Source organism: Nannospalax galili, unplaced genomic scaffold, assembly GCF_000622305.1.
Source record: "Nannospalax galili isolate Female #2095 unplaced genomic scaffold, S.galili_v1.0 scaffold429, whole genome shotgun sequence".
In the NCBI taxonomy this organism is placed as follows: Eukaryota; Metazoa; Chordata; class Mammalia; order Rodentia; family Spalacidae; genus Nannospalax; species Nannospalax galili.
In genome coordinates, this window is record NW_008360330.1 from 2,978,863 (window position 1) to 2,998,722 (window position 19,860).

The 19,860-nt window shown below is 38.9% G+C and overlaps 1 protein-coding gene across 1 annotated transcript in view; it reads left to right on the forward strand.

Annotated features, from left to right (window-relative positions):
- Pappa2 (pappalysin 2) overlaps positions 1 to 19,860 on the forward strand; it is a 315,095-nt gene that overhangs the window by 147,242 nt on the left and 147,993 nt on the right. Inside the window, exons 6-9 of the mRNA XM_008826112.2 lie at positions 2,811 to 2,932; positions 5,303 to 5,792; positions 8,662 to 8,790; positions 17,249 to 17,340. Of these exons, the coding sequence (XP_008824334.1) occupies positions 2,811 to 2,932; positions 5,303 to 5,792; positions 8,662 to 8,790; positions 17,249 to 17,340 (833 nt within the window). The remainder of the gene's footprint in view (positions 1 to 2,810; positions 2,933 to 5,302; positions 5,793 to 8,661; positions 8,791 to 17,248; positions 17,341 to 19,860) is intronic.

The window sequence follows — 19,860 nt, forward strand, 5'->3', positions numbered from 1 at the left end:
AGACCAGGCTGGCCTTGAACTCACAGAGATCCGCCTGCCTCTGCCTCCCAAGTGCTGGGATTAAAGATGTGTGCCACCACATCCGGCTTAAAATTATTTTTTTTAAAAATATATTTTGGGGGCTGGAGAGATGGCTCAGTGGTTAAGAACACTGGTTTTTCTTGCAGAAGACCCAGGTTCGAATCCCAACACCCACATGGCAGCTAACAACTCTTGGTAACTCCAGTTCCAGGGGATCCGACAGCATCTTCTGTCTTCTGTGGGGTGCACTTACCTGTATGCAGGCGATACATGCATACACATAAAATAAAAATAATAAAATATTAAAATATATTTTTATTAATTCTTTAAGAGTTTCAAACAATGTATTTTGATCATATTAACCCCTCACTCTTCCCCCAACTCCTCTCATATCCATTCCCACCTCTCTACCACTCCCAACTTTCTGTCGTGTGTGTGTGTGTGTGTGTGTGTGTGTGTGTGTGTGTGTGTGTATAACCCACTGAATGCAATTTGTACTTCCCATATACTTATGGAATGATCAAACAGCTGCTCCTCTCTGAGAAGCTTCACTGTGACTGTCTGGGTCCAGCTCAGGAACTGATGACCCTGGAGCTTGTCCTCCTGCTCCTTGGCTTTACTGAAAGCCTAGAGGTTTGCAGAGGATAAGGGATGAGGATCAGATAAAGCCAGTGAATCCTTTTTCAAAGCCACATTCACAGCTTTCTTACAATCTTCATTCCTTGACCCATGCTTAGTCATGACATCATTTAGAACTCACAACACTATTAAGTAGTCTGCATTGTCATCAGCACCCAGGCACTCATGAGCTCCCTTGGTGATTCAGCACACATCTATGCAATGTGTATAAGAATCATCTTCCTGCAAGTGTGACCTTGTGTAGCTCTGGCTGGACCCACTCAACAGTAAGTCCTGTGTGGGTACATGCAAACCCAAGTTTTACATCAGTTTATGTAACATGTGTAAACAATTTAATCTTTCAATTCTCTCTCTGGTACAAATGTTACGATAAAGCAGACATCAGAACTGGCTTGCTGAGAGTCTGTTGGCAGAAAAGGCTGCAATTTGCTTCCTTTTCTCGGATAGGTGGGCTACAGTTTTGAGGCCTCCTAACACGTGTGTTGGAGAGACTCACGTCACATGCACAGCAATTTGTGTCATGCCTGGAGTTCTGTTTACTCCACCCTTGTAGGTATTTGGAATCCTTATGTCAGAGAGGAGTCCCAGCTACGCACTCTTGCAGCAGTCCCGAAAGGGCCAAGCGCATCAGGGAAATGTGGTTTGGAATTGTGTCCACATTAGAAATGAGCACTCCATGGAGTCAGAGGATGAATCTTAAGTACACCTTTTCATTGCCAAAACACTGGACATTAGGTTGTATTTGGGAGCTTGTTCAAAGTTGTGAAGAAATTTGTGACCTTGGACAATTGACCCAACCTCTCTAAGCACCAATATTCTCATTTGTGAGCACGATATCATTACAAGGATTTTTAAAAGTTATGAAAAACACAAGACCAGATATGTAAGGTGCTTAAAAAATGGGAATTGCTGTCATAATTGTTACCTTTGATTAATAATATGGTCTTATTAACACATTATAAGATGCCAAGATGCTAGTCATATGTGCTGGCGATATGCTACTTCTATCTTATGCTTGCACTTCAGATGTGCTGCTCATAGCTGGCTTTCTAAAAACCTTCCAGTTCTGAGACACAAGCCTCAGAAAGTAGCTGGCCCTTGTTATTAGCTGTAAGTAATTCTTTGTATAAATTCTGGTTACTCCAAATGTGGTGCTTGTAAATGCGCTTCATAGTCTGTATTAATCATCGCAAAGCCATTCACAGAACAGGTCTTTGCAGCAGGATTCCTGAAGTCAGTCCTGTATTGACCGCTTAAAACAGAATGGGAGCAGAACAAGCCCATCTCCACCCAAAGGCCAGGGATTCAAAAGAGGACAGTTGGAAATGTGCAGCACCACATCTCGGTGTCCTAGGAGAGGAGCCAGCTGGGGGTGTGAGTCCATAGAGGAGCAAGTGCTGGACACTCTGAGGAGGAGGGCCAGGCATCACTACAAAGGCCACATCTGAATAGGTGGCTAGGAGTGTGCAAAGCAGGGATGCTTGAAAAGGCATCTTTTGGTCGTAAGGGAAAGGACAATTCGGTCATAAGGATAAAGGATTTGGGGGGAGCTGTGGGGAGGTCATGGTATGTTACTGGCCTGGCAATATGCTCATGGTACTATGAATATCAAATTCTTGAAGGAACTGCAAGAGGTAAGGTAGGAGCTAATGTGATGAGCCTGAGTCTTGATACAGGCAATGGAGAATCAATAGCATTCCTGTTCATATGCCTTTTATTTTATGTGTGTAAGTAAAAGTAGGGAGTTTAAAGCATAAGAACACATATAGTTAACAGTTTTACTTTAAAAATCATTGTTTTGGTTGGTTGATGGGGGTGTTTTATGCCTTCATGAGAGTTATTTTAGAGAGGAGTCTTATGTTGATTCAGAATATAACTTTTATGTTTAATGGTTCCTCCTGCCTGCATCTCACAGGCCTCCTTTATTACTTTGTTAAATTTTTTTCCTTTGTGACCTTCAGATGATTTCAGATGATGTCCTGTGAGGATGAGGTCTACACGTGAAGGACATAAGTTGAAAAATGTTGGTATTTCCATTTCTCCCCTCAGGCCTGACTGTTCTGTGACACCTTTCTTACCTAAAGTCTTCCTGGTCTCCTTCTCTTAGTTTATCAAAACAGCACTACCATCCCTATCATTTGCCTTCCCAGGGCCCCTGGCAGTGTTTGTGGTGCCTGCACTGAGGATGGAATGTTCAGTCAGTATGTGCACAAGGCATCCTCCCGGCGGGTGTGTGACTCTTCAGGTTACTGGACTCCAGAGGAGGCCGTGGGTAAAGTACCATGGTGTTTTTGACTTATGCCTCAGGGCCACTGAGCATGGGAATGGAGACAAAGGATGGATCAGTGACATAGTGGGGAACAGGCAATTGTGTGTGTGTGTGTGTGTGTGTGTGTGTGTGTGTGTGTGTGTGGTTTGTGTGGGGATGTAAGCATGGGTGTGGGCGTGATCACTGGATATCTCCAGGGTCTTGGAAACACTGCCCGGTGTCTGTGATGAATGCCTTATATGATTGTAAGGTGGGAGTACAGTGCTGTGATGATGCAGAGATCAGCATTTAACACAGATGGATAAGAGAAGTTGATCTGCGGGGTGACCGCAGGGTGATCTAGGGGCCAGTAATGTTACATACACCTACTTGTCCCCCGAGCAGCTTTGGCTCATGATGATATAAGCTAAGCACTTCTCTATATCAGGAGAGTAATAGAGAACACATTGCAGGGAACACTCACACACTGGCTGAGCATATCTGTGTGGGGGGCAGGGTGAACTAGGTGTTCCATATGGAGCGTTCTCATCTATGCTATTTTATGAGTCTATTAATCACTGGTAGTGGTTGTGCTTTGAATATGATCTAAGCTAGGCTCTGCAAAGGAGAAGATGTTTTTCGTTATTTCATTTCCTGTCCCTCCCCCAAATTCTCAAAGAGTAACATACTCACTCACATATGCATATCAGGATCCAGAGGACAAATTTCAACATGAGTCTTCAGTACCGGTCCAGTAAATGCTCTTGACGTGACTTTTAACCCTTCCAGACAGAGGGTCTGATTTCTTTCCTCACGACCATCGTCAAGGCTCAGCTGATCATTATTGTTTGACTTTGCTCCCCCTTTGTATTTATTAATATCCACAAAATTATTAATAAATATGTCTTAGAAACAGTCTATTTGAATTAAAGTCTCAACTATAACAAGAAAAACAAGAACAGTGACCCCTAAGTCTACAAACCCCACACAGTGTCACCTTGGGCTCCTAGGTAGTTATTAAGTGACAGAGCCTCAAGGAGAAAGCAGGAAGGAGAGAACTGGCAGGACTGAGCATATCTGACCCTTTCAGATGAGAGTTTTCAGGGACGAATGGAAAGTGAATATGAAACTTAGAGCATTGAACTCATTTAGAGATTGGCAGTCTATACAAACCCTTTCTGTGGCAAACTAGTCAGTGCTGGAACTTTAATGCCTGTTTGACCCCTTGATCCAGAACCGTTTTCTTTTTATTTAGGGGAAGGGGATGTCCAAGGCTATCTGGAAGTAGGAAAAGGAACTCAAAGTTCTGGGTTCTAGTTCTTATATCTTGAAGCAAACCAAAGCAACACTTTGAGTTTCTATTTCATATGAAGTCATAATAAAAACTTTCTGTCAGAAAGCGCTGCTGTTGGGTTGGATTTCAAGGACCTTTGATTGGTTAGTATTTGCATAAGCATTAACAAATTCTGCTAAGAAAAATTGGCCTACTTTTTCTTTGAAAGGGTGAAAGCCGTTAGATCATATTTTAAATACATACACACACATGTACACACGCACAGATGCATAATAAGATGGAGGTTAAATATTAGTGCTTATTTATAAATAAAAAATGGAGCCACACAGCTCCTGGTACAGTGCACAGAAGAGCCTCATTCTTCTGATTTCTCGTTCAGTTCTTTTTCTTCAATTTCATGTGACACAAGAAAAAAAAAAAACCTACACCATTTGGATGATTTCCACTGAAATGTCCTTAAAGTATTTGTGAAATTTGATTTTTTATTATTGCATTTTACTTGGCTACTGAGTCCAGTTTTCTTTCCTGCCCAACTGTATGTATTTATGGTTCCTGTTCATAGTCTCCTTCACATGGTTACTTACCTGCACACACATACTAGAACTGAAAGGGAAATTGCAATGTATGTTTTTAAAGTTTGGCTAACAGTCAAGGTGTCAAGGTGGGATCTCGGAGAATTAAAATTTTGTAAGTAGGACCATAAAAAGTGTAGTGACAAGTTGAACTTAGCATTGAGCTTCAGAAATATTCATTTATCATAGTTCATTAAAAATAAAGTGTATATAATTCTCCTTTCCTCAAAATTTCTTTAAGGACATGGCTTGATTTCTCTGCATCAGTCGAGAATCTGGTTGTCCCATTTCTAGTTCCTTGCTGAACTGTCTTGTTAAAAGGCACCATGTACAAGTGGTAGAGCGCTAAGGGCAGACATTTCACTTCTATACTTTTGTCCTTAATAGCACTTAAGATAATCCACAAAGCAATTTGTTTTCTGTGAGAATTCCAGGTCCCCTTCATTCTTCTGTTTGATGATATAGCCTCTCATTTTTATGCTTTTAAGGATGGTGGTTCCTGATGGATTTTTCTGTTCATCTCCCTAGGGCCTCCTGATGTGGATCAGCCCTGTGAGCCTAGCTTGCAGGCCTGGAGTCCTGAGCTCCACCTGTACCACATGAACATGACTGTGCCCTGCCCAGCAGAAGGTTGTAGCTTGGAGCTGCTCTTCCAACACCCAGTCCAAGCTGACACCCTCACCCTCTGGGTCACTTACCTCTCCATGGATTCCTCCCGGGCACTGTTTGATACAGAGATCTTGCTAGAACACAAAGATTCTGTGCACCTGGGACCTTTAAACATTTTCTGTGACACGCCGCTCACCATCAAACTTCATGTGGATGGAAAGGTTTTGGGGGTGAAAGTCTACACCTTTGATGAACGAATGGAGATTGATGCTGCGCTCCTGACTTCTCAGCCCCATAGTCCCTTGTGCTCTGGGTGCAGGCCTGTGAGGTACCACGTTCTTCGGGAGCCTCCTTTTTCCAGTGGCTTGCCCATGGTGGTGACACATCCTCACAGGAAGTTCACAGACATGTAAGTTGGGCAGCAGGATCCTGTAAACCATGGGGCCTCCTGGGTCTTTGGGTCCATTTGGTTCCTTCTGCTTCCATGTTTTACTTTTCTGACCTTCTCTTAGATGGAGAAGTGTTTGGAGGAAGAGTTTATCCTAAGTGACATTTGAAATATTTCAGAAAAAGGGACAAGCAAATGCTCTGATTATGAATGCCATCACTATGATCACAGGCAAAAAGTTAATATGTGAGGTCTTTCAGTGAACTGAATGCAGTTATCACTAATAAGTTGATTAGAATAAATTCTCCTGTCTTAAACAACCTAAGTTTGAATTCCTTGCTGCGGCTTTCTAATAATCTACTATGGCTCCCATAATTTTCAAGTGAGAGTCGACTTCCACAGCTGAGCAGAAAGGCCAGAGGTCCTCAGATGTTAGCAGTCTCGTGACTGCTCCCTAATGCATGTCTCAGTCTTTCTCCCTTTTTTATTTCTCCCTCTTTCTCTTCTTTCTTTTCCTTCTTGATTTCCTTTATTTTATTTAATGAGCTTTCTTTCTGTATTTAGTGAATTCCACTGTGCCTCTGGCACAGCATGCTCAGTGTTGAAGATGTAGACTGAGATAAGGTCATTACATACAAAGAATTCATTGTCTGACCTAGGAGGGTAGTATATCCAAAGACAAATTCCCTCTACTAACTAATCTTCCTCAGAGATTGCCTGGAGGGCAGAATTGGGGTAAAGTAAAACTTTAAGGCATTTTTTATTAGTTAAGTTTTTGCTGCATTAGAAATCATCAGACAGTACAGTAGATTAGAACAGCAAATTTAATTTCATGATTCTATGAATGGGCTGGGTGATCTTATCTGGATTGCTTGCTTGAGCCCAGGGTGATACTATGTGCATATTGGAGACTTCAGTGGAGACAGCTGACATGGCTGAAACAGGACCTCCATTTTCATGGTCTAGCCTGGACTGCTTCTCAGGGTGGTAAGAGGGTTCTGAGAGCCAGGGAGGGAAAACCCACAACCAGTTGCACTTTTCCAATCTCTGCTATAAATACTCTTGATAATGTTCCACTAGGTCAAGTAAGAGACACGGTCAATTCCAGATTCAAGGCATAGCAAAATAAACTGTCCCCCTTCAAAAGAAGGGGCAGCAGTCACACCATCGAGGTGTGCATCCTGGGTGGGGTGGCCATTTGGTAGCTTACCGCAGCTACACAAAGCAGAAGAGAATGTCCAGCTCCAGTCCGGTGTCCTTTCCATGTTTGCTCTCTGCTTTAGAATCAGAGGATAATTAAATGATGAAATAGTTAATGTGAGTGGACTTTAGATCATAAGGTAGATTTAAAAAGAAAAATTAGCATAGTTTAGCTCCAGTAGGAAGGCTAATGATATGATATTCCTTGTAGAATGATATTCACACACAAATGTTTAAGGTTAATAATATTCTGTTTCATGAATAAGAAATTAAAGCTTGACTTAAACATGGTTGATGACCTAGAAAATGGCAGCCTTGGGATTAAAATCCACTTTCGAACTGAATCTGGTTTCCAACCTTTCCTTAGTAGAACACTGCCTTTTGCAAACGCAAGTCACTGAAGGCCTGAGCTACTTGCTGCTATTTTTTCCCCAAGACGAGTAAACACATGCTAACATTTCTATCTAACCCTTTCCCTAACCATGGAACAGTATAAGAGTTTTGTACATGGTCAGACAAGGAGCCCTACAGAAACCACTCCATAAAGGAAACTATCAGTATTAATTAGGATATCAAATTTGGTTTGTTTTAGAAACAACATCTGCCACTGTCATGAGAGAGTTCTTTCTGCAAAAAGGAAAGCTAATTTGAAATTTTTAAAGTCTTTAATATTTAGGTATCTTCCCTATTAAAATACCCAAAGTCCAGTACAAATGGTTTCCAAGGTATTTTAAAAACCCCAAGCCATTTCCTGTTTGCTGGTTGCTACATCAGGTGTGGGAATGGTGGCTCTGTGGTTGAGTTAAAGAGTCTGTTAAAGAAGGGAGTGTTGGCAAGAGACTCATGGTGGCTACTCATGGCACTCCTAATAATCCGTTGAGATTTTGTCCTCCTAAATGCTTCCATCCTAGCTTGACTTGGGTGGTACTTTTCCAGTCATAGCAAGCACTGGATAAAATTGAGACAAGGGCAGAATTTGTCTTTGGAACCAACAGCCCTTTTAGTAAGCCCTATTCCTGCTGAATAAATGTCTTGTCTCATATACTCCCCACCTAATCAATATACTAGGGATTAGAGAGTCTGATAAATTCCTTCCATCTCTTGCATCAACTGCAACAACCCCAGTTTTAATATCTGGAGGTAGAGATAAATTTAATGCATTTCTAATTGGAAGTTTATTGCATCCTCCAAGTAGTGATGAATGGTGATCTTACCTCTTTCTATTAGATTGTTCTAACTCCTAAGGTTTCAGTTTTTCAAGACAAGAATTCTCTTGAAGGAAAACTGTGATCCATAAATCCAAGTAGGGCCTTGACTGACCACATACACTAAAATTCTCATCACCAGTTTCTTTGAATACTTTAAAAAGACAGAGTACTCATTTTAAAATAGTTGTTCTGCATTAACTTGATTAAAAACATCCTGGAACTGTTATATTTTGTGTTAACTCAACAAGCACTTATTGCACATTTATTAATGTAGAATATGTAAGGAATATAAAAATAAATATGGATTCAAACACCAAGTTGCTCATAAGACAGAGCCCTGATCTTTGTTTCAGATAAATGCATGTTTAACAGTTATGTTTCCATAATAGTTCCTTTAAATTCATTTGAGCCATCTACAAAGGCCCAGGGCATGTCTCACTTTGCAGGTGGCCATCATGTCACAAACCCATTGGTTTCCACAGGGAGGTCACTCCTGGACAGATGTATCAGTACCAAGTTCAAGCTGAAGCTGGAGAAGAACTAGGAGAAGCTTCACCTCCTCTGAATCACATCCTTGGAGGTCCTTACTGTGGAGATGGAACGGTGACAAGGTGAGTGTTGTCTGCGTAGGACAGTGTGAACCAGCTCGTTCATACGTGCTCTGACAAAGAGGCTCAGCCTTTAGTTGAGCTTGACTTCTTTAGAAAAGTGTGGAAACAAAGACTATAATTCTCATGTACAAATTACAAGGTCACTAGCATCTGCACAGTTCTGAAGGGACTCATTTTTATTTAAAGCCCATTCCATATTACAGAGATGTTGAGGCTGATTCTTTGGGGGCCCTTTAGGGCCTTAGTGAAGAATAGGAGGGCAGTAAGGCAGGGAGGAATTTATGCAGATGATGGTTACTTATTAAATAATACCGAAGGAGGATATGTTTTGGACTAATGCTCCTATAATACTAGCTGACTCTTCAGTTTTACTAACTGGATGTGATTGCAGTAAAGGTGGATGATGGTTTGGCTCCCTATTTACTGTACAGTTTCTAGCTCTTCTATAAACATCACCAAGAGGAAGATGGAATTACTCCTTTTGTTCTTTAACATTCCATGATCTTTTTCCTATTGTTCTGTGATATCGATCTAGGAAACTAATTCATCTGGTTTGCCTGGAACATTTCCAGGTTTATCACTGAAATATATCCATCTCAGGAAATCTAGGGCAGTTGGTCATTCTTCATTCAACTCATCCTTAATGCTCATGTAACCTAGACTTTCTATAAAGTTTCTGGGAGTGTAAGGCTGGAAGAAAAAGTACTATGAATTAGAAGTTCACTTAAATATGATAACTTTGCTCATTTCTTCTTGTTCATTCCTAGCACATCCTATGTGTTATCTCTTTTCTTGTTGGTGGCCACCTCAAGGCCTCAGGATGCCATGTTTACCTAGGTGTATGTAACAGAAAGTGTGTGCAAGGCCTTCTACCTAATTTGGTAACCACAGTCAGTCTTAGGCCTTGAAGCAGCTTCACCAGAGGTAGAAGAACATTTTGGCTACTGGATTTCACAAGGCTCTGTAGCAAAATGTACTTCTTAAACTTCTACTTGCATTTCTTGGCTGTGTAATTAGTACTATTGTTCAATGGAAAGATATTTTGGAATTTCAGATATCTTCCTGCACCTCAATACACACAAAACAAAAAATAATCATGTAAATGATTTGACTCACCTGATTCCTCCTGGATAGAAGACTATCACCCAGCCACAAGGAAGGGTTCTGGAACTTTGAGCAAAGCTCATTCAGGAATTGATCTTCCCAGTATGTTCTGCGGTTTAACATGTGTGGCACTTAAGACTTTGAAATACAGCAAATGCAACTAAGATATGCAATGTTTATTTAAACTTAATCTAAAGTAATTTAGTTTAAAAATAAACAATTCAGTTGTTGGAAAATCTTTATAATTTGAAAGTTTGGAACAACTTGGGTATATGAACTTACTTTTTCAACTAAAAAATATTATAGAATTGTATTTGAAGTGAGATATGGTGAAAATGCATTTTAAAAATGTTTTAGTTAGTTCTTTGAGACTTTCATGCAATGTGTTTTGGCCATATTCAGAACCCCTCTTTTATTTCTACTCGTACCTTACTAACCCTCCAACTCCATGTCCCCTTATCAGGTGTGGTGGCACGTGCTTTTAATACCAGCCTTCAGGAGGCAGATCTCTGTGAGCTCTAGGCCAGCCTGGTCCACATAGTAACTTCCAGGCACGCTGGGACTAGGGAGACCCTGTCAAACAACAACAACCAAACAAACAAACAAATAAAAAAAGTAAAAAAGCAGCTTCATGTTCCCTATTAATATTTTGTTTTTAAAAGGCCTATTGGGTCTAATTTGTGTTCCCCAAATGATCTTGGATGTGAGTCCAGTAGATTTCAAATGTTTAAGACACAGAAAGATTCATTTTATACTTACTACAAATTCAGATTATAACATTTTAAGTATCTTGAATTTAATGAAAAATAAAATTAAAGTTAATTTTAACTGTATCTTTTGCTTCTTAAATGACTACTAAAAAGTTCAAAATTATATGTGTGACTCTTACTAGATTTCTATTGGTTAGCACTGCACAGCGATACACATGATGTATTGTTTGAATTTCTTTCAAGAGAAAATATAAATTTGTTCACTCTAGGTAGAGAAACATTAATGTAGAGTAATCCTTTCTCCACAAATGACGAAACTGAGGTATAGAGCTTTTGGAGACTTCTTGATATCCCACAGATGATTAGGTACCTCGGGAGGACTCTTTTTAATGACCTGTGTTGCTGCCTTTATGTGTAAAAAGAAAGTGAAATCTCTTTTTTTTTTTTTTTTCTTTTTTTAGTTCTGGGGATTAAACCCCGGCTTTTTATTTGTTTGTTGTTTTGTTTTGCTTTTTTTTTTTGAGACAAGTTTCTCTGTAGCCACACCTGGCCTGGAACTTGCTGTGTAAACCAGGCTGGCCTTGATCTCACAGAGATTCACTTGCCTCCTGAGGGTTGGGATTAAAGGCGTGCCACCACATCTAGCTAAACCCAGGCTTTTTATAAACTAAGCAAATGTTCTTCTACTGAGGCATACCCAGCCTCAAACTTAATTATGTCAATAATACTATCCCTACATTTTTAATAATACTTTTTCCTACCTTTCCTTTCCTTATCTTCATATTACCATTTAAAATATGATTATTGTTGCACCTACAGCATACTTTAATCCATCTAAAATATTCCCATGTCTAATTAGTCTTTAATTCATCCTCATAAGGTGTATTTTGAATAATGGATGAAGCTACTTGTGATATGCTGGGTCTGAATACCTTTTAGAATCCCAAATTTCTTTATCTACTGAATTAAAATATTTGCCATTTGGGACATATTGAAGTCAAGTAGAAAAAATGATAACCCACATCCATTTTATAATGGCCAATCTTACCTTTTCAGGGGAGTTTCAATTAGAATTTTTCTACTTTGTTCTCATAACTTGCTGCATGTTCCTGTCAGTATATCATCAGAGTTCAGAGGTTCAAAAATGGCGGTTTTCTTTTCCCTTGTAATATATGGTGGATGCCACTAGGTGGTAGTAAGGAGTAAGGACAGTAACCTGAGTCCTGAAAATGCCAAGAACTGAGAGCCAGCCACAACTGAGGCTACTTAAAACTACTAACTGTATATAAACAGGAGATTGAATTCTGCAAAATTTTTATTTTTACAAATTCTTCTACATAGAAAAAGATGATTAAACAAAACATGACAGATCATATAAAATGAATAGAAAACAGAACAACACAGTCCGGCCAAGCTTTCTTCTCATCAATTCAATTTCTGCTTGGTTTGGTTTTGTTGTTTTGTGAAACAGGGTCTTTCTGTGTATCTAAGAGCAACTTAGAATGGATTATGTGGCCCAGGTTGTCCTTGAATTTGCAGTCCTCTTTGCCTCCAGATTGCTATGATCATGTACCTCTGTGCCTAGAAAGAGCAACTGTGTTTTAAAAAATGATCGATGACTTTTAAATTACATTTGTTTACTGCTGATACGTAAAAACATAAAGACATACATACTGGTGGATTCTCGGATGATATTTTGCTATTTGCTATTGTATAATATTTAACAGGTTAAACATAACCCTCTCTTCCTAGATCACTTTCTTTCAATGAAAACATTAAAATTCCTTCTTCTTGCTTCTTGAACACATAGTACATATTTGTCTTAGTCCACTGTGCTGTAGCACACCGGAACTTCTTATCCCCATGTAAGTGTAACTCAGAACACATTGATTAGCCATTCCCCATCCTCCTTTTCCTAACCTCCCTCAGCCTCTCCTAACTTCCATTCTACTTTCAACTTAGATGATATCAGCTTTTTTTTTTTTTTTTTGGTGTTTTTGAGACTGGGTCTCCCTGTAGCCCCAGCTGTCCTGGAACTCACTATGTAGACCAGGCTGTCCTTGAACTCACAGAGATCTGCCTGCTTCTGCCTCTCAAGTGCTGGGATTAGAGGCATTGCCACCACGCCCGGCAATATCAACTTTTATATTCCAAATATGAGCAAGACCATAAAGTACTTCTCTTTATGTGTCTGGCTAATTTTACTTAATATAATAATCCATCCATGCTGTTCCAAGTGACAGAATTTCATTTTCCTTTGAGACTGAGTAATATTTTATTAGGCATATGTAGCACATTTTCTTTCTCCATTCACCAGTTGATAGACAATTTGGTGGTACTATTTCTTAGCTACTATGAATCATGCTGCAGTGAATACAGTAGTACAGGTGTCTTTGACATACTAATTCTATTTTCGTTTGATACACCCAGGAGTGGGATAGGTGGATTATATGTTAATGCTATTTGTGTGTGTATATGTATGAGTGTGTGTGTGTGTGTGTGTGTGTGTGTGTGTGTGTGTATGTGTGTATACATATGTGTGTGGAGGCCAGAGGTCAATCTTGGGTGCTGTTTCTCATGAGTTGTTCACCTTGTTTTTTTGAAGCATTGGGCCCTGGGGCTCACTGATTAGGCTAGGCTAGATGGCCAGCAAGCCCCAGGGATCTGCCTGCCTCCACTTCTCCAGCACTGAGATTGTAGCACACCACCATGCCCAAGTTTTTATGTAGTTTCTGGGGATTGAACTCAGTTTCTCTTGCTTGTAAACCAAGCAATTTACTGACTGAGCTGTCTCCTCAGCCTCTATTAATTCTATTTTTAATTTTTGAGGAACATTTATACTGTTTTCTATAATAATTGTACTAATTTATATTCCTTTCAACAGAATATAATAGTTCCCTTTTTCTCTACATCCTCTCTAGAACTTGTTGTCTTTAGTCTTTTGGCAATTCTCATTCTTATTTGAGTGGGGTACATATTGCCTTTTTTAAAATTTCCATTTCTCTGATGATTAGTGATATTGAGCATTTTTAATATAGCTACTTCCCACTTGTATGTCTTCTTTTGAGAAATGTCTATTACTCATTTTTAGGTTAGGTTATTTCGTTTTCACCACTGAGAATTTTGGACTCTTCTATATTTGGATATTAACTACTTGTCTTATGTGTGGTCTCTAAATATTTTCTCCCATTCCATAGGATGTCTCTTCCCCCTGTTGAGTGTTACTTTTACTGTGTAAAACCTTTTTTCACTTATCTAGTTTCTCTTTTGTTTCCTTGCTTCAAGGACCTTTTTACAGAACTACTTGCCCATTCCATGTCTAAAATATCCATGTTTTCTTCTAGCAGTTTCATAGTTTCAGGCCTTAAGTTTATACTCCATTTTGAGTTGATTTTTTTTTAACTTCTACAAAAACTTTATTGAGAATTTTATACATGAATATAAGGTGTATTGAGCAAATCCATACCCACTCCCTCCCCTCCAACACCTCCCATGTCTCCCCATCATGTTTTTTCTTTTTTTTCCTCTTTTTTCATTTATTTATTTTTATGGGGCTTTTGGCTACTCTAACATCGCCCCTCTGAAGGGGTAACCCTAAAGTCTTTCAAGGATTAGATACAAGCTCCCAAATACTTTTGGTCTTTTTGGCCTTCGGAACAGAGTATGTTGCTAAGAGGCCCAAGGACATTTTGACTTTTAGCCAAGAAATTGGCTATTTTTCTTTGGGGTCTTTTTACCCTAACTGCCTAGCCAATTCCTACCTCCTAGCCTTTTTTTTTTTTTCTGGTCTTTTTGAGACAGGGTCTCCCTGTAGCCCCAGCTGGCCTGGAACTCACTATGTAGACCAGGCTGGCCTTGAACTCACAGAGATCTGCCTGCCTCTGCCTCCCGAGTGCTGGGATTAAAGGCGTGTACCACCAAGCCCAGCTCCTACCTCCCATTCTTATAATGCCATCCTCTGAAGAGGTTACCCAAATTGCCAATCGGGAATCAGGACACAGACTGCTCTGGCTTCTTCCATGTTGAACAGGGATGTAGGGTGAGGCAATTTGAGCACCCCTTCAGTGTATCTATCTAAAAGACTCCAAAATTACATAACTCTTATCGTTATGGGGAAAAGAAAGTTCTTGAATCATGAATGGGAGTGGTAAAGGCAAGAGTAATTAGCATTACAAGTTCTAGACAGGGAACTAGAAAAAAGTCAGAATAAGGCAATTTTCAAATGTTCATATGAGAGTCCACTGGAGTTTCTTGACAAGGGCTTCCAAAAGCATCCCTCTATTGTGTTCTTCCCCATTTTTATTTTGCCTTCTAAGGCTGGACTCTAGGGTGATGGATTCAGGATTTGTTATCAGGCATTTTGATAGCTTTTGGAGTACTTAGAATCAGTGTCAGTTCCCTCTCAAAGGCTTCTAAATAGGGGGAGAAAACAAATTTGTCCATCATTTTAGAACAATAACTGGTTGTCTCCCTTAACTACAGGTGGGCAACACAGTATTGGAGACCAAGATTTGAAGTCTTACATCTGAGCAGCACTTTCTGGCTAGGAACAAAATCATCAATGAAAAATAATTGTTTAAATAATTTCTTATATACACCTAAGTCTAATGTCTGGGAAGTATAATCCCTTGAACTCTTAAAGAAATACACTGATGATTTTATTCTTTGGTTATATTTTACTTTTGGGTGTTTAAGACCATACAGTTGGTCCAAATAAATCAATTTATTTTTACACTTAAGGTCATTTGAGGATCTGTTCCTCAGGGGCCATGTGGGCTTGGGAGGAGCTCCTGGCTCCTTTCTTTTTACCAATTCCATTTATGTGACGATAAGTCAAAGGTCCTGCTCGATCATGTCTGGCTTCACTTGGAAGCATGAATGAGATGTTTCCTCTAAGTTGACTCTCTTCTTTGCAGACTGGCCACTGGTTCAAGTCCATCTCATGTGGTCTCCATGGCCTCCCTGAACAAGAGGACAAGTGACTCACCATAGTTACAGGATATTTTGAGAGATGCTCTATAGTCCCCTGGCACTTGGTCACCCTTGGAGGGCAAGGGGCAAAAAGTTTCCTTTAAGTCCCTCTGACCACATTAGTATAGGCCTTAAAATATGGCTGTTAAACATCCAATAAGGTTAGTTCCACCAGTCTGGTACTTTTAATTATCACATGCTATATTGATAAGGCTTGGGTAAAAAAAAACAAATAGTCTCAGATAAACATTGACTAGATAAATATTTTGTTCGTTAAACTAGTTGACTAAACTATGACCATAGAAATTTTAAGATTATATATATTATTTTTGTCTCATCCTTTATATATAACAAACCTAAATAGACCTTCATCACTTGCTTAGGCTTTCTCATTTTTTTCAATTTTGCAAACTATCTCCATTCCCATGTCCTTTTAACATCTTTTACATTCTCATTTTCTTTTTTAAAATAATTATGAGACATAATAGCATTAACAACTAACTTTTCAGTTGGTTGTGAAACTTCTGTTCCTGGGATGCTAAGCAATGCTTGTTCCCTTTAAGGTTCTAGTGTCAAGCCAATGAAGAAAGGGCAGATTCCAGAAATGGTGCTGGGAAAATTAGACATCCACACATAGAAAAATGGAACTAGTCTCCATCTCCCACTAGTTACAAAAATCCTTGAGACTAGTTTCGTTTTTCTATATGTGGATGTCTAATTTTCCCAGCACCATTTCTTGAAAGTCTGCCCTTCCTTCAGTATGTGTTCTTAGAAGTTTTGTCAAAAATCAATTAGCTACGCACTCGAGTTTATTTCTAGGCTTTCTGATCTGTTCCATTGGTTTATGGGACTATTTTTTATGCCAGTTCCATGCTGTTTTGATTACCTTTATAATACATTCTGAAATCAGTAAGTATAATGTTTTCTGCTTTTTTCTCTTTACTCAAGAGTACTTTGGCTCTTTGGGGGATTTTAGTGGCTTTATATCAATTTTATGATTTTTTAAAAATTACATAAAGAATACCATTAGTACTTTGAAAAGGATTTCATTGCATCTATAGATAGATCACTTTTGATAGTATGAACTTTTTAGCAATCTTGATCCTTTCAATCCCTCCACACTGGATGTGTGTGTGTGTGTGTGTGTGTGTGTGTGTGTTTGTGTGTGTGTATGTGTGTGTCTGTGTATGTTCTATTAATTTCTCTCATCGGTGTTGTATAGTTTTCATCATAAGTGGGATTACTTTCTTACTTTTTATTTCATATAATTGGTTATTAGTGTAGAACAATGTTGCTGATTTTGTAAAGCATCAAAACTAATAAATTCAACAAAATTTTAGGATACAGATCAGCTATTTCTATGACTCTCTTTACCATAGGGCTAGTGAAGACTCTCTACCAGATACACTTTTGGGACACTTATGAGTATCTCCTAGGTGTTTCTGAGCCATAAGCCACTTGACTTCTAGGAATCCCCACAACCCACGGGCCATACTCATAAATCATTGTTGGTTATGTTGCATCCAGTTTAAATATTTGTTTAATGCTTTCTGTGAAAACATTCTCTAATCTGAAACTTTGACATCCCTTGTAACTTTAAAGTACAACAAAGAATTTAAATAAACTAATGGTAGCTAAACAAGAAAAGTTGTTTTTTTTATGTGCATTTCTAGGAATCTGGGAGAAGAGTGTGATGATGGAGACCTACTGAGTGGAGATGGGTGCTCAAGATCATGCAAACTAGAGGAAGGTTTCAATTGTGCAGGTGAGTTTAGGTGTTTCTGTCTAACTAGGATTATGTCTTATTTTTAGATAAATATCAGTTTATTTGTGATTTCTTAGTATCCTATAGCTTAATGATAACTACAGCAATAATGCTAAATATTTCACATATTCTAACTCATTTAATTCTTTCTATAACCACAAGGAAAGTAAACAGAGGAAGAGAGCTTAAATCATTTGTGTTTGCTGCTTTAACTAGAAGTGGTAGTTAAGATCTGAGCCCAGAGAGTGCAGCTCTAGAATTCTAGATTATACTGACCCCAGCTTGATATTGCTGGAGCCTTTTCTTTGGTCCTCATGCATACATCAAAATGCCAGATACATAGCTTAATCACATAGATTCCACATGCAAATTAGGGTCAGGCAACATCTAAGCCAGAGGGAAGGCAAGCTATCTCCTGATGTGTGTGTTTAAAAGATAAGATCATACAGAGCAACACAGGGTCGTGAATTTTTTCCCTAGAGAATCAATAGTAATAAATTATAACTAGATGACTTTGAACTTAAAAGCTTGACATTAAGATAAGTAGTCTACAACAGTTATAATTCTGATGAAAGCCATCATAAACAAGTTTCTTAGTCAGAATATTTTCTATACCCATACACTGTAATGATTGCCTGGAGCAAAACCACACATCAAAGTTATTTTAAATGTCAGCACATTTAAAAACACTTCAGTGTCCACAAATCTTAAGACAACAAAACATGCTTTAACCATGCGGAATTTACTGAATGAATTAAGGTGTAGAGAATACACAAATGCCCCTGCTCTCTGGACTCATAGAATCTTGGCAGCCACCTATCTGTCTGTTGTTCATCCATCCACTCATCCATATACCAGTCCACTGTGTACTCTGTATTTAGTAGTAGCATGTAGTGTATCTAGTACCAAGATCTGATGAAAGCCTTATCCCTTCTGATATGCACATTGGCAGTGGCTTAGGGTATAGCTCTGACTTCTTAGAGCAGTCCCTCCTACCGGATCCTGAGATATGGGCAAGTGCCTTCTGCTTCCATAATTCTGGCAATGAAGAACGCATTTTGAAGAAAATCATTCTGTTTGAAAAATGGCTTTATCTGTTATAAAATGACTCCATTTTCCAGTCTGTAAACTGAATCTCAAATCATTTTAGTGACTCATCTAAGGGCATACAGCAAGGTCCCAGCAGAGCCAGCCCTGGAACTCAGCTTTCCTTACATTCAATCAACTGAGATTTCCTTGCTATGAAGCTACAGAGGACACATTTTTTCCTGTTTTATTTGACTACCATTCAGATATTTGAAATGTCTCTTCACTATTCTCCTTTCCAATCCAAACATCCCCTTATGTGATTAGGTTTCCAGACCCTTTCCTATTTACCCCAACCTGGCATGCTTTGTGTAGTCAATGCCCAGGAAGGAATCCAATACTCCAGATGTGGTCTGGCTGTGCAGATTACCTCCCTCTTCTGTGCACAAGTATTTGTTAATGCCACCTCTGTTTGCATCATTTCTTCTTGGTAGCCTCATAGTGGTCTCATACTGAAAATAAACATACATTCTCTGAAAACTGGGCCATGCCCAGTGCAGCTCAAGTCTCATTTAGCTCAAGAGAAGACTTCATGTTGTTTCCATCACATTTGGTCCTGTAAATTTTGACTCATATTTCCTCAACCCCTAAGTCCAGTAAGACTATAGCTCAATTATTTTAATTATAGAAAAAGACTATATATGTAAGCCTGTATTTCAATTATGGACAAGGATAAGTAATATATTCTACTATTAGATATCTTTTTCAATGAACACGTTTTTCTTGTGCTAAGTATATAGTTTTACTTCATTATTGTTCAGAAGATTAGAGTGGAAGGAACCATTAGAAATATGCTTTCAAAGTGGTCTATTATTTTCACATAGAATTGCAGAAAACACAAGAATTTAAATTCCATGGCTACAAAAAATAAAGCAAGAAGAAGCAGTCACTGAGTTATAATTAGAAAAATATATAGACATATAACTTGTTATAAATGATAATACAAGCAGAGAGAAGACAGCTTATTCTTCTGGGAATGTCACTTCAAAGGTACAGGTACTGGATTGCGGGTTGAGGGTGCCATGGACTTGACAGAATTTGGATGAAAATCTTGAGTGGGCTTAGAACTGTGTTCTATGAACAGTGGCTTATTCCTGGCATGCATAAATGGATTTTCCACAGAAGGGTCTTCTATGTGAGGAAATTGCTAAGGAAAATAATAACTGTATGTTGGAGAGCTGCTGAGTACCCCTGTGGATTTCCTGTGAAGAATTAAAATTTTTTAAAAGCATGGAATAGCAACAATATATCTTAGTAATAGTTTTACTGAGTAGATACTGAATGGTGTTGATTGGTTTTTGAATCTGAATTCTATTTCAATGTCCTGCTATTTTTAGTAGAAATGGAAAACTGGGCCAATTGTTTTATGTTTTGGTAGAACTCCATAGATGGCTTTGTAAACTGCTTCTCAGCTTTCCACATTAAAGAAAGCCA